This window comes from Tachypleus tridentatus, chromosome 13 (assembly GCF_004210375.1).
Source record: "Tachypleus tridentatus isolate NWPU-2018 chromosome 13, ASM421037v1, whole genome shotgun sequence".
In the NCBI taxonomy this organism is placed as follows: Eukaryota; Metazoa; Arthropoda; class Merostomata; order Xiphosura; family Limulidae; genus Tachypleus; species Tachypleus tridentatus.
Genome location: NC_134837.1, coordinates 256078440 through 256104053, shown reverse-complemented (window position 1 = coordinate 256104053; position 25614 = coordinate 256078440). Strand labels below are relative to the sequence as shown.

Genomic DNA, 25614 nt, shown 5'->3' with positions numbered 1-25614 from the left:
TAGTTAGCTTTCTCTGTTAGCTCCTCTACTAGTTAGCTCTCTGTTAACTCCTCTGCTAGTTAGCTTCTCTGTTAGCTCCTCTACTAGTTTTCTCTCTGTTAGTCTCCTCTACTAGTGCTTTCTCTGTTGGCTCCTCTACTAGTTTTCTCTGTTAGCTCCTCTACTAGTGTTTTCTCTGTTAGCTCCTCTACTAGTTAGTTTTCTCTGTTAGTCTCTCCACTAGTGCTTTCTCTGTTAGCTCCTCCACTAGTGTTTCTCTGTTAGTCTCCTCTACTAGTGCTTTCTCTGTTAACCCTCTAACTAGTGCTTCTCTGTTAGCTCCTCCACTAGTTTTTCTCTGTTAGCTCCTCTACTAGTGCTTTCTCTGTTGGCTCCTCTGCACTAGTGCTTTCTCTGTTAGCTCTCCACTAGTGCTTTCTCTGTTAGCTTTGCTCTAGTAGCTTTCTCTGTTAGCTTCTCTACTACTGTGCTTTCTCTGTTAGTCTCCTCTACTAGTGTTTTCTCTGTTAGCTCTCCACTAGTGCTTCTCTGTTAACCCTCTACTAGTGCTTTCTCTGTTAGCTCCTCTACTAGTGCTTTCTCTGTTAGCTCCTCTACTAGTGCTTTCTCTGTTAGCTCCTCTACTAGTGCTTTCTCTGTTAGCTCCTCTACTAGTGCTTTCTCTGTTAGCTTCTCTACTAGTGCTTTCTCTGTTAGCTTCTCTACTAGTGCTTTCTCTGTTAGCTCCTCTACTAGTGCTTTCTCTGTTAGCTCCTCTACTAGTGCTTTCTCTGTTAACTCCTCTACTAGTGCTTTCTCTGTTAGCTCCTCTACTAGTGCTTTCTCTGTTAGCTCCTCTACTAGTGCTTTCTCTGTTAACTCCTCTACTAGTGCTTTCTCTACTCATCCCAGCCGTTTTTAAATATATCATAAGGTACCAAATACCATTACGTAGTGTTCTGGGGAGAAATATAATCGAAATGAAATAGTTCCAACAATCAGAACTAACACAATTATAAACTAAATTTATCTAGAAAACTTTTGTTTCTCATTCTACGCCAGCAATATCAAGTGTGGGGCGCGTGCGTACACAATTGAATTTTACTACTCATCTGTATCTCTACCAGCATACCCTCAAACTGAAATTATTCTAGACAGAATTAGAGTAAACTACCCTATAAGACCTTGTGTGTATTCAAATACATAAATCGAAAAGGTTTGGCCTCCTAAGTCCAAAATTGTAATTAGATCTCAAATCGGTCAAGAAATGACGAAGTTATGTGTTAAAGTTTGTACTGGGAAAAACTCGGGGCCCTCTTGCAGCTTTGCGCGAAATGTGTGTGTTTTTCACATAGCAAAGCCACAAATCTGCTCAGCCCACCGAGGGGAATCGAACCCCTGATTTTAGCGTTGTAAATCCGGAGACATACTGCTGTACTAGCGGGGAGCATTGCGCGAAATTCAAAAAAACAAATAAACAAACGTATTTTTAGGCTTAAGTACACAGTTGAAAAGCTGCAAATAGCCGAAAATGTCAGTAAAACCTTTTACCAAAGAAACAAAAATCCTGTTACATGTTTTCGATCCTAAAAAGGAACAAGAATTGAATTATAGAGAATTGTATTATAATGATTGTTGTGACATATAAACAGAAATATATAAACACATTTTTCTATCTTCAGATGAAGCCATCGACTAAATGTATTGATTATTTTCCTTTTAATCGTTAATGTATTATATATTATTGTTATTAATATATATTATTCAAGAGAAATATTTAAACGCTGTCTTATGTTTATCTTTTGTTTCTTTTCCTCTATTACTTAAATTTATAAACAACACAAATATCACCAGTCATTTTGAGTAGATTCGAATAATATTCGTACTTTATTAAGGCGACTACATTTCTGTCCAATATGGTGAAACGTTTAAAAGTGTAATGGTGTTATACTAATTTAGTATTAATCTGCGATCTAAAAAAATAACAACATCTGTGCAGAAAAGCTACCGTATAACGGTATAATTTTCTTTAAAACTAAACGATGGTTTAAAATATATTCATTTGAGGTGAAGTGGTAAGTGTTATTAGAAGGTAGACCTGGGATTGTTCAGGAGTGAACTGGTGAGTATTTTGGAAGGTAGACCTTCCTTTATTGGAAGTGAACCAATGAGAGTTGTTAGAAGGTAGACCTGGGATTGTTCAGGAATGAACTGGTGAGTATTGTTAGAAGGTACACCTTCCTTCAGTGGAAGTGAACCAATGAGTGTTGTTGGAAAGTAGACCTTCCTTTAGTGGAAGTGAACCAATGAGAGTTGTTAGAAGGTAGATCTTCCTTTGTTGTAAGTGAACTGATGAGTGTTGTTAGAAGATAGATCTTCCTTTGTTGTAAGTGAACTGATGAGTGTTGTTAGAAGGGAAATCTTCCTTTGTTGTAAGTAAACTGATGAGTGTTGTAAGAAGGGAGATCTTCCTTTGTTGTAAGTAAACTGATGAGTGTTGTTAGAAGGTAGATCTTCCTTTGTTGTAAGTGAACTGATGAGTGTTGTTAGAAGATAGATCTTCCTTTGTTGTAAGTGAACTGATGAGTGTTGTTAGAAGATAGATCTTCCTTTGTTGTAAGTGAACCGATGAGTGTTGTTAGAAGGGAAATCTTCCTTTGTTGTAAGTAAACTGATGAGTGTTGTAAGAAGGGAGATCTTCCTTTGTTGTAAGTAAACTGATGAGTGTTGTTAGAAGGTAGATCTTCCTTTGTTGTAAGTGAACCGATGAGTGTTGTTGTAAGGTAGACATTATTTTATTGCAAGTGAACAGATGAGTATTATTAGAAGACAGGCTTTCCTTCGTTTAAAATGTAAGCTTTTAGCATGTTGACTTTGATAAATCATCATTTATAGTTTATGAATGACTAAATGACTATTTCTACAGATTGTTTAAATAAAGTTTTTTTATTAGTTTTGCCTTTCTAGTTATGTATGACTATTTTACGTTTATATTACAAAGGGATGTGTTAAGTTCTATTCTAACACATTTGATTTTCGTTTTCTGTTTATTTTAACAATAACATCTGTCAAAATAAAACATATTTTTAAAACATAATAAAATTGCCAGAGTGTGTACCTACGAATAATCGTACCATTTAATATGACATACGATATAAAGCCTTGTTTAGCTAAATATTTGTTAACATTCTTGCTCAGCTGTATTGTCATTAATTTTGACAGCGTAAAATATTTTGTGGCGTTCTGTTTTTTATTTCACTTTCAGTTTTTTGGAACTGGTTATGTAACGAGTTCGACGAAATTATCTGAATGAAAACTGTATAAAAATAATACTAAGCTCCTAAAGTATACCACTGAATGTATTGGTTTGCCTCTCTCTCTCTTTTTAAGGTTCGAATCCCGGTCGCACCAAACATGCTCGCCCTTTCAGCCGTGCGGCGTGTTATACTGTGACAGTCAATCCCACTATTCGTTGATAAAAGAGTAGCCCAAGAGTTGGCGGTGGGTGGTGATGACTAGCAGTCTTCCCTCTAGTCTTACACTGCTAAATTAGGGACGGCTAGCGCAGATAGCCCTCGAGTAGCTTTGCGCAAAATTCAAAACAAAAAAAAAAACAAACTCTCTTTTTAAGTGTTATGAGTGTTTCTTTTGTTTATAGAGGTTTTAATGTCACGCTCTCTTCCTTCTGCGCGCGCGCGCACACACACACACACACCTGGACAAACAAGGATATCAGACCTGCTTCGACGAAGCGAAAGAATCTTGCACGTGCAAGAACACTGCAATGGTAAAAAGGAATAACGATCCGTGTCAACACTGGCCCAGGTGTTGTCTTCAACAGACGAAGAGACGAAATATCCGCCGACAAAGGCTGTATTGTAAACTCCATAATTCGCTCATTATTACGATATTAACTGTTTGGTCTAATGCTGGCCGAAGTGGCTAGTGTGTAGTTAAGCTACTACAAGTTTCGTCAACAAAATTATCATTCCTAATGTGTGTTTTTTGTGTGTTTTTCTCTCATGGTGATTAGTTCCTAAACGGGTAAACTATTTTAAACTGGTTAAGTTTCTCAGACGTTTTGATGAGATTAAATATAAAATGTTTTAAACAATTTAAAAACAAACGGCGTTAAAGTCTTTTCAAATAACTGTTGGCCCGTCACACCAAACATGTTCGCCCTTTCAGTCTTCGGAGCGTTATAATGTAACGGTTAATCCTACTATTCGTTGGTAAAAGAGTAACCTAAGAGTTGGCGGTGAGTGGTGATGACGAGATGTCTTTCCTTTAGTCTTGTGCTGCTAAATTTGGGACGGCCAGCGCAGATAATCCTCATGTAGCTCCGCGCGAAATTTAAAACAAACAAACAAACAAATAACTGTTTGTTTCAATATGTAGGCTAACACTATGACATTTAAACAGTCCGGAATTTGTCCCAATTAAATACCCTGGGTCTGCATTAATAAAATAAATTGAGCCACTGTAGGATTAACATGTTTAATAAATATTAACAACCAGGGACATGTTTAGTAAGTATTAACAACCAGAGACATGTTTAGTAAGTATTAACAACCAGAGACGTGTTCAGTAAGTATTAACAACCAGAGACATGTTTAGTAAGTATTAACAACCAGAGACATGTTTAGTAAGTATTAACAACCAGCAACATGTTTAGTAAGTATTAACAACCAGAGACATGTTTAGTAAGTATTAACAACCAGAGAGTTTTTCCGGTATTCTTTCTCTTTGTTTCTCTCTCTAGTTCTTGTTTTTAAATAAAGATATGAGCTTCTCATGACATCTGAAATCTGAATGGAAGTGACCAACTTTCCACTAGTTTCCCGTCTACATGAGAGTAAAACCCCTCCATATTCCGAATTAGTGCACAAAACACAGTAATGGTCACACATCTGGGACATACAAATTCTAGTTTCTCTGTTCTATAAAGTCGTTGTCTGAGAGGTTTTTGCAAATTCCGTCGATAGAAATGAGAAAGGACGTACAGTACCTATCTGAACATGACTATTTTGTATAAAGGAAACGTACACCAACCTATTCTCAAATCCTGATTTTCACTGTGACAGCTGACAAGTGAGTTATTTTGGTGTTAACGTGTGTTTGTTTAGGATAACTTATCGAGTTTTATTTATCCAAATACATCGTTTTAAGTTCAAACCTAAATAACAGGAACCGTAATACTAATCTCTATCCCAACCAGTCCCTTAGTTTCAGTCTCGTTAAATCACGGAATGGATGTTAAAATATTTGTCAGTTTGCTGCTGTGTTATTTGTTAATAAAAGGTTAACCCAGAATTCTTAGCTTTGAAATAGGTTAAGATGTGTGTGTGTGCTTTAGCTGAATGTATTCGCTTTTTATTTTTGTGTTATGATTATGAAACACTATCTCGGGCTTTGATCGCGCAGGAATACTCTTATGGTCTTTTCTCTGTCCTTAAAAGTTTATGTAATGAGGTCAAAGAAAACCAAGGTTGTTTACTTGTGATTATGATGAATTATCAAGGTTAATTTATTTTGCATTTTCTGAGATTTTCGGAACCTTATAACCACTGATAGAGTTCATAACCTATGGTCCTTCGTATTAAGCGTATTTAATGAAATCTGTTGTTTATTAGTTTGAAAATAAGTTTCTCTACTTACTCCTGAATAGCTATTACAAAAATATTAGAATGTTTAGTTTTTTCTACATAAACAGTAATGTTTAATAAACATCATTCAACGTGATGTATGAGGAAATATAATTATCCTCAACTTACATGACGTAATTTTAAACAATCCAAAGTGTTAAGCGTAGCTTATACAGTTAACTCCCAACAATCCAAAGTGTTAAGCGTAGCTTATACAGTTAACTCCCAACAATCCAAAGTGTTAAGCGTAGCTTATACAGTTTACTCCCAACAATCCAAAGTGTTAAGCGTAGCTTATACAGTTAACTCCCAACAATCCAAAGTGTTAAGCGTAGCTTATACAGTTAACTCCCAACAATCCAAAGTGTTAAGCGTAGCTTATACAGTTTACTCCCAACAATCCAAAGTGTTAAGCGTAGCTCATACAGTTAACTCCCAACAATCCAAAGTGTTAAACGTAGCTTATACAATTTACTCCCAACAATCCAAAGTGTTAAGCGTAGCTTATACAGTTTACTCCCAACAATCCAAAGTGTTAAGCGTAGCTCATACAGTTAACTCCCAACAATCCAAAGTGTTAAGCGTAGCTCATACAGTTTACTCCCAACAATCCAAAGTGTTAAGCGTAGCTTATACAGTTAACTCCCAACAATCCAAAGTGTTAAGCGTAGCTCATACAGTTTACTCCCAACAATCCAAAGTGTTAAGCGTAGCTCATACAGTTAACTCCCAACAATCCAAAGCGTTAAGCGTAGCTCATACAGTTAACTCCCAACAATCCAAAGTGTTAAGCGCAGCTTATACAGTTAACTCCCAACAATCCAAAGCGTTAAGCGTAGCTTATACAGTTAACTCCCAACAATCCAAAGTGTTAAGCGCAGCTTATACAGTTAACTCCCAACAATCCAAAGTGTTAAGCGCAGCTTATACAGTTAACTCCCAACAATCCAAAGCGTTAAGCGTAGCTTACACAGTTAACTCCCAACAATCCAAAGCGTTTAGCGTAGCTCATACAGTTAACTCCCAACAATCCAAAGCGTTAAGCGTAGCTCATACAGTTAACTCCCAACAATCCAAAGCGTTAAGCGTAGCTCATACAGTTTACTCCCAACAATCCAAAGTGTTAAGCGCAGCTTACACAGTTAACTTCTGATACGTAAGCTTTCTGTTAGAGGAAACACATTGTATGTAGATTTAAATAAGTAATGAATTTAGGACACCTCTAATTGACACCGTGTCGGTACTTTTAAGAAATACTTGCATTATGATTTATATATCTAATGCATATAATGTGGGTATTCATATAATAGGATCTCATATGCTATAATACACGAAAAAACTAAGAGCTGTGAAGAATGACTTAGTTTTCTATATTTGTCCATCTCCACGTGTTGTTTTGATAGACTCCAGGTTGACTCTCTTCAAACTCACAATATATTAATATTTATCGTATCTGTCTAAACCATTTCATATACTGTAACTTTTGAAGTTTGTTTGTTTTCCGTATTTCTTGCAAAGCTACTCGAGGGCTATGTGCGCTCGCCGTCCCTGATTTAGCAGTGTAACACTAACGGAAGGCAGCAGCTATTCATCACCACCCACAGCCGGATATTAGGCTACTCTTTTACCAACGAATAGTGGGATTGACCGTAACATTATAACGTTCCCATGGCTGAAAGAGCGAGCATGTTTGATGGGACGGGGATTCGAACCCGCGACCTTCAAATTATGAGTCGAGTGCCTCAACCATGTGACCATGTCAAGCTCGAACTTTAGAAATCTTCCTCATAAACATAAGAAAAGTAAGGAAATTCCATACTTATTGATTGTTTGTTTCTTGTTTTTGAATTTCGCACAAAGCTACTGGAGGGCTATCTGCGCTAGCCGTCCCTGATTTAGTAGTGGGAAGGCAGCTAGTCATCACCACCCACCGCCAACTCTTGGGCTACTCTTTTACAAACGAATAAATGTGACGGGTTGACTGTCACATCATAACGCCCCCACGGCTGGGAGGGCGAGCAAGTTTGGCGCGACGGGGATGCGAACTTGCGTCCCGCAGATTACGAGTCGAGTGCCTTAACACGCTTGGCCATGCCGGGCCACACCTGTTGATAAAGTGGTGAGTAAAACGGTTGAATAATACATATATATATTACTTAATCATGATATACATATATATTACTTAATCATGATATACATATATATTACTTAGTCATGATATACATATATATATTACTTAATCATGATATACATATATATTACTTAATCATGATATACATATATATTACTTAGTCATGATATACATATATTTATTACTTAATCATGATATACATATATTTATTACTTAATCATGATATACATATATATTACTTAATCATGATATACATATATATATATTACTTAGTCATGATATACATATATATATTACTTAGTCATGATATACATATATATATTACTTAATCATAATATACATATATATATTACTTAATCATGATATCTAAATTATTTGTAGTAAACAGATGAAGATATTTAAAGTACTTCATGTTAACGGTTTCCAGCTTGAAAATCTGGTTTTGTTTCTATGTTTAACAATTCGTACGCAGCAAGCGACGAACAAAACGTAGCTTCTTAGCGGATAATGCGTCCAGTCTGTGAATCCAACGCTGTATGGCTAGCGTCGTTTCACACTTTAGGACCGGCTGTGATTGCGACGGTAAAAGCCCACTACGCGATCAGACAAGAGTCAGTGGTTTCTGCTTTGGCGTTTTATAACGCAAAGCAACTATGCTATCTATGCCTTCAGATTTAAGAACCGTCATGTAAAGACGATTCCTCGTATGGCTGATCATACGCGACAATTCGAAAATGAACGATAAATGATTTACAGTTCGTGAACAACACCCTGAGTACAGAGTATTTAGATTTGTATTAACATAAATTATACAGCGGAAACACGCAGTCAAGCTTGCCCTCTATCGGCAGTTACTAGCAGTAACTTAGCAGTAAAGAATTTAAACGACAAATGTGTTATTTTACCGTTAGTTGGCGGTCCAGAAAGAACAGATTTTATAACCATGATACAATATAAAACATTAAATACATGAATTATTCGCTCGAGTGTCTCTCTGAGTTGCACTGAAATCGTCACAAATTTGCTGTCATGATGTGTCAGTCATTTCTGTTATTTACAAATTGGCTGTCATAATATGTCGGCCATTCCTGTTGTTCATAAGTTGGCTGTCACGAAGTGACACTCATTTTTTATTCACAAATTGGCTTTCCTGGTGTGACACTCACACCTGTTATTCTGATTTTTGTTTGTTTGCTTTCGAGTTTCGCGCAAAGCTACACGAGGACTACTTACGCTAGTCGCCCATAATTTAGTAATGAAAAACTAGAGGAAAGGCAGCTAGTCGTCACCAGCCTCCGCCAACTCTTGGGCTACTCTTATACTAATTAATAGTGTGATTTACCTTCACTTTATAACATCTCCACGGCTGAAAAGGGTGAGCATTTTGATATAAAGGAGATTCGAACCCTCGACCCTCAGATTGCGTGTCAAGCACCCTAACAATCTCCCATGCCCGGCCTATTGTGGCCTTTTAAAGCAAACATTTCGACCGTAGGTGAGAGCTACAGCAAGTAGGTTTAATGTTTCCAGTGACGTGAATGTAACCAGATTGTGAATATATCGATCGAAAGGCAGGCTTTAACATTGTTTGAGTAAAAAAGCTTGGTCATATGTACAATACCCGCGCAAAGAAGGAAAGGTATTTGGAGATTTGAATACATCTTTAGACTTTGTTTCATACTAAATAAACCTAGTTTATTTTTAACTTCTTATCCTGTGGTTGATTGTTCTACTATCTTCTAAGTTCTAAATAGTACCTTATTTCGACTTTTCTTTAATTCTGATAAAATGTCTACAAAAACAAAATAATCCATTCCCCTTTTATTGAACATAAAATCTTGGTCTATTGGTTTCGTTCACTTTCTTTAAATAAAAGTTTGATGAATGTTATTACGTTCCATTTCCACAGGATACAAAAATCATTGTTTACCGCAGTGAGTGTTGTTACATCCCGTTTATATAGAAAATAAAAATCATTGTTTACTGCAGTGAGTGTTGTTACATCCCGTTTATATAGAAAATAAAAATCATTGTTTACTGCAATGAGTGTTGTTACATCCCGTTTATATAGAAAATAAAAATCATTGTTTACTGTAATGAGTGTTGTTACATCCCGTTTATATAGAAAATAAAAATCATTGTTTACAGCAGTGAATGCTATTACGTTCCGTTTCCATATGAAAAAAAATATTGTAAACAGAGGTGAATGTAATTACATTCCATTTCCACAGGATATAAAAATTATTAGTTACAGCGGTGAATGTTGTTACGTTCCGTTTTTACATGAAACAAATCATTGTTTACAGCGGTGAATGCTGTTACATTCCGTTCATACAGAAAACAAAAATCATTGTTTGCAAGAACTATATAGAAAACAACGATGTGCCGAAATTATATAAAATCAATGACATCTCGAATCGTTATAAGGCTTATGATGTTTTCCATGAAACAGAAAACTGTGGCTTTTAAAGTATAAAAATTCTATTACTCTTGTGACATGATTTTGTCAATTTTAACTTGAAAATGAAATTTTATTAACACGAAATAACGAAACACTGAAGCCAATCTACTGGGTGTGAGATGTGATAATAAATCTTTATTTTCCTTTTACATGAAACAAAATATAATCAGTTATTTTATATTATATTATATTAATATAATATATTAATTATAATTATATTATCAGTCAGTTATATTAGATTTCCAACTCTTTAGTACTGTGTTTGTAGGTTTTAGTATTGTGTCTAGTATCAGGTTTAGTATCATGTTTAGTACTGTGTTTGTAGATTTTAGTATTGTGTCTAGTATCGTGTTTAGTACTGTGTTTGGAGGTTTTAGTATTGTGTCTAGTATCGTGTTTAGTACTGTGTTTGGAGGTTTTAGTATTGTGTCTACTATCGTGTTTAGTACTGTGTTTGTAGGTTTTAGTATTGTGTCTAGTATCGTGTTTAGTACTGTGTTTGTAGGTTTTAGTGTTGTGTCTAGTATCATGTTTAGTACTGTGTTTGTAGGTTTTAGTATCATGTTTAGTACTGTGTTTGTAGGTTTTAATATTGTGTCTAGTATCATGTTTAGTACTGTGTTTGTAGGTTTTAGTATTGTGTCTACTATCGTGTTTAGTACTGTGTTTGTAGGTTTTAGTATTGTGTCTACTATCGTGTTTAGTACTGTGTTTGTAGGTTTTAGTGTTGTGTCTAGTATCATGTTTAGTACTGTGTTTGTAGGTTTTAGTATCATGTTTAGTACTGTGTTTGTAGGTTTTAGTATTGTGTCTAGTATCATGTTTAGTACTGTGTTTGTAGGTTTTAGTATTGTGTCTACTATCGTGTTTAGTACTGTGTTTGTAGGTTTTAGTATTGTGTCTAGTATCGTGTTTAGTACTGTGTTTGTAGGTTTTAGTGTTGTGTCTAGTATCGTGTTTAGTACTGTGTTTGTAGGTTTTAGTATTGTGTCTAGTATCAGGTTTAGTATCATGTTCAGTACTGTGTTTGTAGATTATAGTATTGTGTCTAGTATCGTGTTTAGTACTGTGTTTGTAGGTTTTAGTGTTGTGTCTAGTATCGTGTTTAGTACTGTGTTTGTAGGTTTTAGTATTGTGTCTAGTATCAGGTTTAGTATCATGTTTAGTACTGTGTTTGTAGATTATAGTATTGTGTCTAGTGTCGTGTTTATTACTGTGTTTGTAGGTTTTAGTATTGTGTCTACTATCGTGTTTAGTACTGTGTTTGTAGGTTTTAGTATTGTCTCTAGTATCGTGTTTAGTACTGTATTTGTATGTTTTAGTATTGTGTCTAGTATTGTGTTTAGTACTGTGTTTGTAGGTTTTAGTATTGTGTCTAGTATCGTGTTTAGTACTGTGTTTGTAGGTTTTAGTATTGTGTCTAGTATCGTGTTTGGTACTGTGTTTGTAGGTTTTAGTATTGTGTCTAGTATCGTGTTTGGTACTGTGTTTGGAGGTTTTAGTATTGTGTCTGGTATCGTGTTTGGTACTGTGTTTGGAGGTTTTAGTATTGTGTCTAGTATCGTGTTTAGTACTGTGTTTGGAGGTTTTAGTATTGTGTCTAGTATCGTGTTTAGTACTGTATTTGTAGGTTTTAGTATTGTGTCTAGTATCGTGTTTAGTACTGTATTTGTAGGTTTTAGTATTGTGTCTAGTATCGTGTTTAGTACTGTGTTTGTAGGTTTTAGTATTGTGTCTAGTATTATGTTTAGTTCTGTGTTCGTAGGTTTTAGTATTGTGTCAAGTATCGTGTTTAGTACTGTGTTCGTAGGTTTTAGTATTGTGTCTAGTATCGTGTTTAGTACTGTGTTTGTAGGTTTTAGTATTGTGTCTAGTATCGTGTTTAGTACTGTGTTTGTAGGTTTTAGTATTGTGTCTAGTATCCAAACACTGACTTTAAGAAGTATTATCATGAACCGACGAAGAGGGAATGGGAGATTTATAGTTTATTTTAGAAAGTCACAGCCCTCTAGTGAGCTTTATGTAACAACTTTCATATATAAAACTCTACATAAAAGAAAGAGAATATAATTGAATTTTTAAATGATAAGTAAGACCTTTATAATAATTTATTTATCATCTTTATATCAAAATTCAGAAGTTTAATAGTGTTATCACAATCTTTAGTCGGTTCAGCATGGCCAGGTGGTTAAAGCACTCGACTCGTAATCCGAGGGTTGCGTGTTCGAATCCCCATCGCACTAAACATGTTCGTCGTTTCAGGTGTGAGAGCGTTATAATGGTACGGTCAATCCCACTATTCGTTGGTAAAAAAATAACTCAAGAGTTGGTGGTGGGTGGTGTTGACTAGCTGCCTTTAGTCTAGTTTTACACTGCTAAAGTAGGGACGGCTCGCGCAGATAGCCCTCGTGAAGCTTTGCGCGAAATTCAAAAACAAAACAAACACACAATGTTTAATAACTAACACAATGTCAGATACTTTGAAAGATCTTTCAACATCTTTATTTCAAAAGTTTTTAACTATCATTCTTTTGCAATGAATGAATTAAACTGAGAATTAGGTGGTGCTATTGGACATTTTTATAAGACATTGTATTCGATTGGTTATTGTATATTGAGTAATGTTTACGTTAGATTTATACTATCCACAGTGCAACAGGTATATGTTGTTTAACTTAAAAAGAATGGTTAAAATATTTTCTTTTGCCTCTAAGAAGGGTGATTCCTGATTTATTTTTGATTATACGATGTAAGAAAGTTTTCTAAAAACTTTAACTTGAAGAAGCAGTGACTGTACATCAACCAGGAGCACTATCTTTTTCCACATTTATAGCACTTACTATATATATCCGTCACGAGCACTCTCTCTCATAAAATGCATAGAAGTTACTACACATTCATCAAAGCACTATTTCTGTCAAAGTGCATACAGTAATTATAAATCCATCACCAGCACTCTCTCTGCAAACTACATAAGAATAACAATACATCCATCACTATCATTCTCGCTGTCAAATTATATAACAATAACTATACATCCATCACCAGCACTTTCTGTCAAAGCACATAACAATAACTATACATCCATCATCAGCACTTTCTCTGTCAAAGTACTTTACAGTAACTACACGTCCATCATCAGCACTCTCTGGTATATATCAATAACCATACATCCATCACTAGCACTCTTTAATCTGAGATTGTGACAACAATCTTCGTTTTCAGAAGCACAGGAATCACTTAAACCTAATTAGTAATTAGTTACTGATTGTTATAATCTCTAATTGTTCAAATTGTCTCTCGTTTGGTTACCATTCTATGGATATACAAAGATAACAGTAGTTAAGAACTAATAATAATGTCAGTTATTAATTCGACATATTATAAATTTAAGAAAAACACATCATTTTAAATATTTTATTGGAACTTATTGAAAACATGTCCCCATGTTAAAGAATAAGTTAAAATAATACTGATCTATGAATAATCTCTTTTAATATATGTATCTTAGGAAACGTGTTTTTTTCTTGCAAGATGGCGTATATCTTTTCAATAATGTGGGATGTATGTTTTTGCAGGTTGTTTTTATTATGTATATAACATTTTAAACTGGAAATTTTGAATTACCTACAGTTCATTTTGATTACATTGTATGCAACCTATTTCTATGCCAGACTAATCACCTACGGATTGCGGAATAGAAACCTAGAGTCGAACATGCTCATTGTTTCAGCGTTGAAAGTGTTACAATGGTTTGTTTTGTTTTGGAATTTCGCACAAAGCTACACGAGGGCTATCTGTGCTAGCCGTCCCTAATTTAGCAGCGTAAGACTAGAGGGAAGACAGCTAGTCATCACCACCCACCGCCAACTCTTGGGCTACTCTTTCACTAACGAATAGTAGGATTGACCGTCACGTTATAACGCCCCCACGGCTGAAAGGGGCGAGCATGTTTGGTGCGACGCGGATTCGAACCCGCGAACCTCGGATTATGGGACGATGCCTTAACCACCTGGCTGGTGCCGGGCCTACTCTTCCTTATATCGTTAGTCCCATGAACACAATAGAAACTACATTACTGTCACCCCTTTCGGCCTGGCATGGCCTAGCGCGTAAGGCGTGCGACTCGTAATCCGAGGGTCGCGGGTTCGCGCCCGCGTCGCGCCAAACATGCTCGCCTTCCCAGCCGTGGGGGCGTTATAATGTGACGGTCAATCCCACTATTCGTTGGTAAAAGAGTAGCCCAAGAGTTGGCGGTGGGTGGTGATGACTAGCTGCCTTCCCTCTAGTCTTACACTGCTAAATTAGGGACGGCTAGCACAGATAGCCCTCGAGTAGCTTTGTGCGAAATTCAAAAACAAACAAACAAACAAGTCACCCCTTTCGTTATTTCTCCTGCTCTGTCAGTCATGTCACACATCTGTACTCCAGGGTTACAAGATCTAATTATTTTCTCCACAGATTATTCTATCCGAATGTCGCGTCAAGGAATCACCTATAATTATAACCTCTCTAAGTTCACAATCTGTATCCTTCTCTAGTCCTATTGTTTTTCCTCCGTCCAATAGTTCTTCGTCTATATAAGACAAGGGCTGAAATCTGTTGCTCATTAGAATGTTTAGTTTTGTGCTTAACTACACACAGAAAGACTGGTTATAAAACTGTTTGTATTTCATTAAAGACGGAAACTGAAACTAAGGAAGCCGTTTTGTAGGGTTTGGTTTCTTACACACAGTTAAATTATTCCATTTTGTCAAAATACATAACTCTTGCTCATTAAAATATATGTTAAGATATCTCGTAAGTTATATAGAATAGTATATTATAAGATAAAAATCCGTGTATTTACATAAACTACACAGAATAGTTCACTGTAAGACGGAATTCTGTACTTACGTACACAACATTAAATAGTGCACTGTAAGACGGAATTCTGTACTTACGTACACAACATTAAATAGTGCACTGTAAGACGGAATTCTGTACTTACGTACACAACATTAAATAGTGCACTGTAAGACGGAATTCTGTACTTACGTAAACAACATTAAATAGTGCACTGTAAGACGGAATTCTTGTACTTACGTACACAACATTAAATAGTGCACTGTAAGACGGAATTCTTGCACTTACGTACACAACATTAAATAGTGCACTGTAAGACGGAATTCTTGCACTTACGTACACAACATTAAATAGTGCACTGTAAGACGGAATTCTTGTACTTACGTACACAACATTAAATAGTGCACTGTAAGACGGAATTCTTGTACTTACGTACACAACATTAAATAGTGCACTGTAAGACGGAATTCTTGTACTTACGTACACAACATTAAATAGTGCACTGTAAGACGGAATTCTTGTACTTACGTACACAACATTAAATAGTGCACTGTAAGACGGAATTCTTGTACTTACGTACACAACATTAAATAGTGCACTGTAAGACGGAATTCTTGTACTTACGTACACAGCATTAAATTCTGCACTGTGAGACGGAATTCTTGTACTTACGTACACAACATTAAATTCTGCACTGTAAGACGGAATTCTTTTACTTACGTAAACAACATTAAATAGTTCACTGTAAGACGGAATTCTGTACTAACGTACACAACATTAAATAGTGCACTGTAAGACGGAATTCTGTACTTACGTACACAACATTAAATTCTGCACTGTAAGACGGAATTCTTGTACTTACGTACACAACATTAAGTAGTGCACTGTAAGACGGAATTCTGTACTTACGTACACAACATTAAATTCTGCACTGTAAGACGGAATTCTGTACTTACGTACACAACATTAAATTCTGCACTGTAAGACGGAATTCTTGTACTTACGTACACAACATTAAATTCTGCACTGTGAGACGGAATTCTTGTACTTACGTACACAACCTTAAATAGTGCACTGTGAGACGGAATTCTTTATGTATATAAACCACATAGTATAATGAACTGCACAAAGGAATTCGAGTGGTTCAATTTACATTGTGAGAAAATTATTGTTTACATAAATTCTTACACCTGATGCGGTTAGAATTACAATAAAATCATTGTTGTTGTGCTTCGTTACCAAAGACTGACTGCCAATGTTCCTAAGTGCTTTTTACTTGTTAAAGATCAAGTGGTAATACCTTGGTAAGGGATCACATTTATTATACTAAAAGTAACATACCAGTATATGAAACACAAATTTGCACGAGAGGTTATGACCACCATAACAGTCCATTCTAATGACCGTTCTGACATGACTATTTATTATCTTACTAACGGTGTTGACCAATAAACTTTGTACCTGGATGATTGAGTAATGTAATATTTAAGTTGATATGTATAAATCTTTACAATTAATTTCATTTTCTTTATTCCGAAAATTGTTTTTTCAAATAAATCAGTGGCTCGTGAGTTTAAAATAAACCGCTTTATTCGAAGATTGTGTAACCTTATTGCGCATTTACAAAAATATGCATTTTTTATCATAAATATTCCTTAACACCTTGCAGGTAATGCTAGTAACACAAATTTTTGTTCCTGGATAGTATGTGTTATTTCTTAATTGCTTATGTTGTAAAAGTACAGAAAATGGTCATTTTTCCCTTCAAACTTTGCTTTTGTGACTTGGATAATGAAATTTAGAAATTCACCTATTTTCTATGTAAAAACTGGCAAATTTGCACATTTTCATTTACATATGGTCTGAATAAAACAACATATGAATCAAGATTTACATGTATTTATACTAAAGTTACACAAAAATATTTATAAGTGAGTAGTTTTTCGAGATTTGCGACTGTAATGTAAATCACTTTCACGTATAAGCCCCCAAATATAGTCTCACATCATGTGTTCGTTATATGCTCCGAGGTCACGAAAGCAAAGTTTGAAGAGAAAAACAGGCCTTTTCCATTTACTTTAGGCATAAGTAATTGGGAAATAACACTTTCTGGCCAGGAACAAGAAAAAGTAAAAATTTTTACACAGTGTAATGACTCAATGTGTCTTAATAGTAGTTAAAACGTGGCCTAGAGATAAAAGTACGGGACTAAGTATGTATCGGTGTTGTTTGCTTTGAATTTTGCGCAAAGCTACACTCTGGTACAGCTCTAGCTATCCATAATTTAGCAGTGAAAGACTAGAGGAAAGGTAGTTAATCATTACCATCCAACCCAGGTGGTTAGGGCGCTCGACTCATTATCCGAGGGTCGCGGGTTCAAATCCCCTTCGCACCAAACATGCTCGCCCTTTCAGCCGTGGGGGCGATATAATAATATGGTCAATCCCACTATTCGTTGGTAAAAGAGTAGCCCAAGAGTTGGCGGTGGGTAGCGATGACTAGCTGCCTTCCCTCTAGTCTTACACTGCAAAATTAGGGACGGCTAGCACAGATAGCCCTCGTGTAGCTTTGCGCGAAATTCCAAGCAAACCAAACCACAGATGCTTCCCTCAAGAAAGTAGGCCTCGATTAACTGGCGAAGCTGTCAGTTTGAACTGTTTCCTGACGCCGGTTTAGTGTATTATATTTTGTAGTTACATAACCATCAATGGATTCACTAAGATGAAAAGACTCGAGTTGCAGACGTGATTTGAAAACTTCACTAGAAACATCTCGTGCGTTTTTAAAACATCGTATTTTGAAGCTGTGCAATGGAGAGGTCAAACATTGGAGCCAACAGATTTATGTACCAAGCATAATTTTGTGAAAAATCACATCGAGTTCTTTAAGCCTACTGCAAATGTTTTAATGAATTTGTAAATTTATGTCTTAGTACCAATGAATTTCAGATCAATCAATTTTTCATACACAGTGAGTACTTTCTAAATTTACTTATGTCCTGTACAACTATGAAGAACAACTTTGTACTTTTATTTTACACGCACTATCGTTTATAGAATTAAAATTGCTATATATATCTTCCTTATACTTTTCAGCGATGCAAAGAGAAACTTGACATCTTGACCGTGTTGGTAATGAACCAGTGGCCTGGGGTCAAATTGCGAGTTACAGAGGGTTGGGACGAAGAGCATAATCATGCGGTCGGATCTCTCCACTACGAAGGACGAGCAGTGGACATCACGACCAGTGATCGCGACAGATCAAAGTACGGCATGTTGGCTCGGCTGGCGGTTGAAGCAGGCTTCGACTGGGTCTACTATGAGTCACGCTCCCACATTCACTGCTCCGTGAAGTCAGGTGAGAGTAAAAACTATTACGAATTAACATGAAAGAATGAAAACTGAGGCCTGGGCCAGATTCAAACTCGAGACTCAGCTACGGTTAAGCCTACTACACTCTGTTAATGGACAAAATAAATGCCTTCTCTCTCTGTTATCAGTCTTAGTTAACAAGGCTCAGTAGCTGTCTTAACTACCTTGATGGATAAATAACCAGAATCTTTAGTACTGATTTCATACTCTAGGTTCAAAGTTACGTTTCTGAAATGTAGAGGTATTTAAAGTGGCACTGCATTTTTTAATATTAAAAATTAACTGCTAGTGCTACTGAAGGGCAGCTTTCTAAAATATCATACACAAAAACAAAACAGATTTTGTGTTTGAATACAAAATCTTCCTTCACAGTATCAAGTTTCTTGCTTAGATTTAGGATAGTAGTTTAGTAGCAGGTTTCGTGCCAATGACGTGACAAACTGCCGGGCATGTTCCAGTAATAATATACTCTTCAAAAAAAGAAACGCAAAAGGCAAAATTTGAGACAAATTGTTAACAAGTTTATTCCGGGTAGTTCTGTATGACATGTGTGAAACTTTGCACATTCACTGCTGAACATCCAAAGTCTGCAAAGGCGAAGTCCACGCTCACTAGCTGAAGTTTAACGTCACTCAACGTCAATAACGAGTATGCCCCCCGTGAGCATCAATAACTGCTTGGCATCTCCTGCCCATGAAAGCGATGAGATGACGAATCACATCCTGTGGAATGGCTGTCCACTCAGTCTGCAAAGCTGCTGCAAGCTGAGGTAGAGTCTGCGGTTGAGGTTGTCACCGTAGCAGACGTCGGTCCAACTCGTCCCAAAGATGTTCGATGGGGTTTAAATCTGGTGATCTGGAGGGCCAGGGAAGAACGTTGATGTTGTGGTGTCTCAAGAAGACAGTGGTGAGTCGGGCTGTGTGAAGACGGGCGTTGTCATGTTGAAAAACGTCGTTGACGTTCACCATGATGGGTTGAACATTGGGCCTAAGAATATCGTCGACGTATCGTTGAGCTGTAAGATTCCCTCGAATGTGCAAAAGGTCTGTTCTGGCATTGTAGGCGATGGCAGCCCACATCATGACGCTGCCACCACAAAATCTGTCAACATCCTGCACACAGTTTGCTGCAAAACGTTCACTTTGGCGACGGTAAACACGGGTCCTTTCATCCTGCCTACGAAGCATAAAACGTGATTCATCGCTGAACCAAACATGCCTCCATCGTCGATGAGGCCATACCCGATGTGCCAGAGTACACTGCAGCCGTGCTTGACGATGTTGTTGGGTGAGGATGACGCCTCTGACTGGACGTCGAGGTCGGATTCCTGCATCTCGTAGACGGTTGCGTACGGCCTGATCGGAAATTCTACGCAGCCCTGGTATGGTTGAGGCAGTAGACGTCGCAGTGGTGGTCCTATCTCGAAGGTGACGTAGCCAGATGTTGCGATCTTGTGCGGGCGTGATCACACGAGGTCTGCCAGATCGTGGACGGTCACGAGTTGAACCATGATGTTGGTGACGATTCCATAGCCTTGTGATGGTGCTTGGGTGGACATTCACAGCTTTAGTAACATCTGATCGAGATTCGCCTGCTTCCAAGTGACCAATGGCGTTGTTGCGTTGAGCTTCAGTCAGTTTTGGCGTAACTGTATTGCGTGTCGGTGGCTTAACACTGAGCTATGGAAACCGAGAACCCGTCACTTTTATAGGGATTTTGCACATGTTGCACTTGCAGAACATGCAGATCTCTCAAACAAATTTATTGGACACGCATGCGTTTTGGCGAAAAATCCGATATTTTTCTCCGTTTTCAAAGTGCACAACTTTTATTGTCATTTTGGTCTGACAATCAGTGCCTTAACACGTGTAACATCACACACTCTGAGCTTGTAACGTTATTACATATATTTCTCTTTAAAATAACAAAAATATTCCTTTTGTGTTTCTTGTTTTGAAGAGTATACGAGGACTGTTCAAAAAATACGCGGACTGACGTCATAAAACAAAATGTACTTTATTTAGAAGTTACAGGTCTGGGACCCCTTCAAAGTACTCTCCTCCCCAACGCACACACTTATCCCAACGGCGTTTCCACTTGTTGAAACAGTCCTAGTACGCCTCTTTTGTAATGTCCTCCAGCTCCTTCGTCGCATTTGCCTTAATCTCGGGAATCTTCTCAAATCTTCTTCCTTTCAAGGGTCTTTTGAGTTTGGGGAACAAGAAAAAATCGCAAGGAGCAAGGTCAGGTGAGTAGGGGGGGTGGGGAAGAACAGTGATCGAGTGTTTGGCCAAAAACTCACGAGTTCTGAGGCACAAATTTCGCAGCAACGCGGTGCATCTTCAATTTTTCGGTCAAAATCTCCTAACAAGATCCAACTGATATCCCACACTCTTCAGCAAGCTCCCTGACAGTCAGACGTCGATTTGCTCGCACCAGGGTGTTGATTTTGTCGACGTGTGGGTCGTCAGTTGACGTGGAAGGACGTCCAGGACGCTCATCATCTTCAATGGACTGTCGACCATCCTTAAAACGTTCATGCCACTTGAAACATGCCGTACGCTTCATAGCAACATCACCGCAAGCCGTGTTAAGCATAGCAAAAGTTTCAGTCGCAGATTTTCCAAGTTTAACATAAAATTTCACAGCAAGTTGTTGCTCCTTCAGGTCATTCATTCTGAAATCCGCCAAACGAAAAAATCGCACTTCACTTAAAACCGCGTAGCTAATACACAAATGAAGATATCTACAATCGAAAAATGGCGTCGTAATCAGCTGATTTGTGCAAACCTAGCGACACCAAGCGGATTCCCCTGGAACCAACTGGAGCCGCGCAATTCAAACAGGCTGCGTATTTTTGAACAGACCTCGAATATCGCTAACAAATGACAAAAAAATCAAACTAACTGGATAATGTTCCTTTCAAGTTAATTATATATTTTTTCAGCGATTAAAGATAAATTGATAATTTAATACAGCTGTTTATTTACGTCTGATTACTTATTTAATACAGCTGTTTATGTACGACTGATTAATTATTTAATACAACTGTTTAATTACCTCTGATGACTTATTTAATACAACTCACTGTGGAATATGATTATGTATTTAATACCACTCACTGTGTACATCTGATTATGTATTTCATACCACTTACTGTGGACATCTGATTGTGTATTTAATACCACTCACTGTGGACATCTGATTGTTTATTTAATACCACTCACTGTGTACATCTGATTATGTATTTAATACCACTCCCTGTGTACATCTGATTGTGTATTTAATACCACTCACTGTGCACATCTGATTATGTATTTAATACCACTCACTGTGTACATTTGATTATGTATTTAATACCACCCACTGTGTATATCTGATTATGTATTTCATACCACTCACTGCGTACATCTGATTATGTATTTAATACCACTCACTGGGTACATCTGATTATGTATTTAATATTACTCACTGTGTACATCTGATTATGTATTTAATATTACTCACTGTGTACATCTGATTATGTATTTAATACCACTCACTGTGTACATCTGATTATGTATTTAATACCACTCACTGTGCACATCTGCTTATGTATTTAATACCACTCACTGTGTACATCTGATTGTGTATTTAATACTACTCACTGTGTACATCTGATTATGTATTTCATACCACTCACTGCGTACATCTGATTATGTATTTAATACCACTCACTGTGTACATCTGATTATGTATTCAATACCACTACTGTGTACATCTGATTATGTATTTCATACCACCCACTGTGTACATCTGATTATGTATTTAATACAACTCACTGTGCACATCTGCTTATGTATTTAATACCACCCACTGTGTATATCTGATTATGTATTTCATACCACTCACTGCGTACATCTGATTATGTATTTAATATTACTCACTGTGTACATCTGATTATGTATTTAATACAACTCACTGTGCAGATCTGATTATGTATTTAATACCACTCACTGTGTACATTTGATTATGTATTTAATACCACCCACTGTGTATATCTGATTATGTATTTCATACCACTCAGTGCGTACATCTGATTATGTATTTAATACCACTTACTGTGTACATCTGATTATGTATTTAATATTACTCACTGTGTACATCTGATTATGTATTTAATACCACTCACTGTGTACATCTGATTATGTATTTAATACCACTCACTGTGCACATCTGATTATGTATTTAATACCACTCACTGGGTACATCTGATTATGTATTTAATATTACTCACTGTGTACATCTGATTATGTATTTAATATTACTCACTGTGTACATCTGATTATGTATTTAATACCACTCACTGTGTACATCTGATTATGTATTTAATACCACTCACTGTGCACATCTGCTTATGTATTTAATACCACCCACTGTGTATATCTGATTATGTATTTCATACCACTCACTGCGTACATCTGATTATGTATTTAATATTACTCACTGTGTACATCTGATTATGTATTTAATACCACTCACTGTGTACATCTGATTATGTATTTAATACCACTCACTGTGCACATCTGCTTATGTATTTAATACCACTCACTGTGTACATCTGATTGTGTATTTAATACCACTCACTGTGTACATCTGATTATGTATTTCATACCACTCACTGTGTCCATCTGATTATGTATTTCATACCACTCACTGCGTACATCTGATTATGTATTTAATACCACTCACTGTGTACATCTGATTATGTATTCAATACCACTCACTGTGTACATCTGATTATGTATTTCATACCACCCACTGTGTACATCTGATTATGTATTTAATACAACTCACTGTGCACATCTGCTTATGTATTTAATACCACCCACTGTGTATATCTGATTATGTATTTCATACCACTCACTGCGTACATCTGATTATGTATTTAATATTACTCACTGTGTACATCTGATTATGTATTTAATACAACTCACTGTGCACATCTGATTATGTATTTAATACCACTCACTGTGTACATTTGATTATGTATTTAATACCACCCACTGTGTATATCTGATTATGTATTTCATACCACTCACTGCGTACATCTGATTATGTATTTAATACCACTTACTGTGTACATCTGATTATGTATTTAATATTACTCACTGTGTACATCTGATTATGTATTTAATACCACTCACTGTGTACATCTGATTATGTATTTAATACCACTCACTGTGCAATCTGCTTATGTATTTAATACCACTCACTGTGTACATCTGATTGTGTATTTAATACCACTCACTGTGTACATCTGATTATGTATTTCATACCACTCACTGTGTCCATCTGATTATGTATTTCATACCACTCACTGTGTCCATCTGATTATGTATTTCATACCACTCACTGTGTACATCTGATTATGTATTTAATACCACCCACTGTGTACATCTGATTGTGTATTTAATACCACTCACTGTGTACATCTGATTATGTATTTAATACCACTCCCTGTGTACATCTGATTGTGTATTTAATACGACTTACTGTGCACATCTGATTATGTATTTAATATTACTCACTGTTTACATCTGATTATGTATTTAATACCACTCACTGTGTACATCTGATTATGTATTCAATACCACTCACTGTGTACATCTGATTATGTATTTAATACCACTCACTGTGTACATCTGATTATGTATTTAATAACACTCACTGTGTACATCTGATTATGTATTTCATACCACCCACTGTGTACATCTGATTATGTATTTCATACCACTCACTGCGTACATCTGATTATGTATTTAATACCACTCACTGTGTACATCTGATTATGTATTCAATACCACTCACTGTGTACATCTGATTATGCATTTAATACCACTCATTGTGCACATCTGATTATGTATTTAATACCACCCACTGTGTACATCTGATTGTGTATTTAATACCACTCACTGTGTACATCTGATTATGTATTCAATACCACTCACTGTGTACATCTGATTATGTATTTAACACCACTCCCTGTGTACATCTACTTATGTATTTAATACCACTCGCTGTGTACATCTGATTATGTATTTAATACCACTCCCTGTGTACATCTGATTATGTATTTAACACCACCCACTGTGTATATCTGATTATGTATTTAATACCACCCACTGTGTATATCTGATTATGTATTTAATACCACCCACTGTGTATATCTGATTATGTATTTCATACCACTCACTGCGTACATCTGATTATGTATTTCATACCACTTACTGTGGACATCTGATTGTGTATTTAATACCACTCACTGTGGACATCTGATTGTTTATTTAATACCACTCACTGTGTACATCTGATTATGTATTTAATACCACTCCCTGTGTACATCTGATTGTGTATTTAATACCACTCACTGTGCACATCTGATTATGTATTTAATACCACTCACTGTGTACATTTGATTATGTATTTAATACCACCCACTGTGTATATCTGATTATGTATTTCATACCACTCACTGCGTACATCTGATTATGTATTTAATACCACTCACTGGGTACATCTGATTATGTATTTAATATTACTCACTGTGTACATCTGATTATGTATTTAATATTACTCACTGTGTACATCTGATTATGTATTTAATACCACTCACTGTGTACATCTGATTATGTATTTAATACCACTCACTGTGCACATCTGCTTATGTATTTAATACCACCCACTGTGTATATCTGATTATGTATTTCATACCACTCACTGCGTACATCTGATTATGTATTTAATATTACTCACTGTGTACATCTGATTATGTATTTAATACCACTCACTGTGTACATCTGATTATGTATTTAATACCACTCACTGTGCACATCTGCTTATGTATTTAATACCACTCACTGTGTACATCTGATTGTGTATTTAATACCACTCACTGTGTACATCTGATTATGTATTTCATACCACTCACTGTGTCCATCTGATTATGTATTTCATACCACTCACTGCGTACATCTGATTATGTATTTAATACCACTCACTGTGTACATCTGATTATGTATTCAATACCACTACTGTGTACATCTGATTATGTATTTCATACCACCCACTGTGTACATCTGATTATGTATTTAATACAACTCACTGTGCACATCTGCTTATGTATTTAATACCACCCACTGT

The 25614-nt window shown here is 36.4% G+C and overlaps 1 protein-coding gene across 1 annotated transcript in view; it reads left to right on the top strand.

Moving 5' to 3' along the window:
- Positions 1-25614, top strand: part of LOC143239232 (sonic hedgehog protein-like) — a 90866-nt gene that overhangs the window by 57090 nt on the left and 8162 nt on the right. The window contains exon 2 of the mRNA XM_076480139.1: positions 18157-18418. Within this exon, the coding sequence (XP_076336254.1) occupies positions 18157-18418 (262 nt within the window). The remainder of the gene's footprint in view (positions 1-18156; positions 18419-25614) is intronic.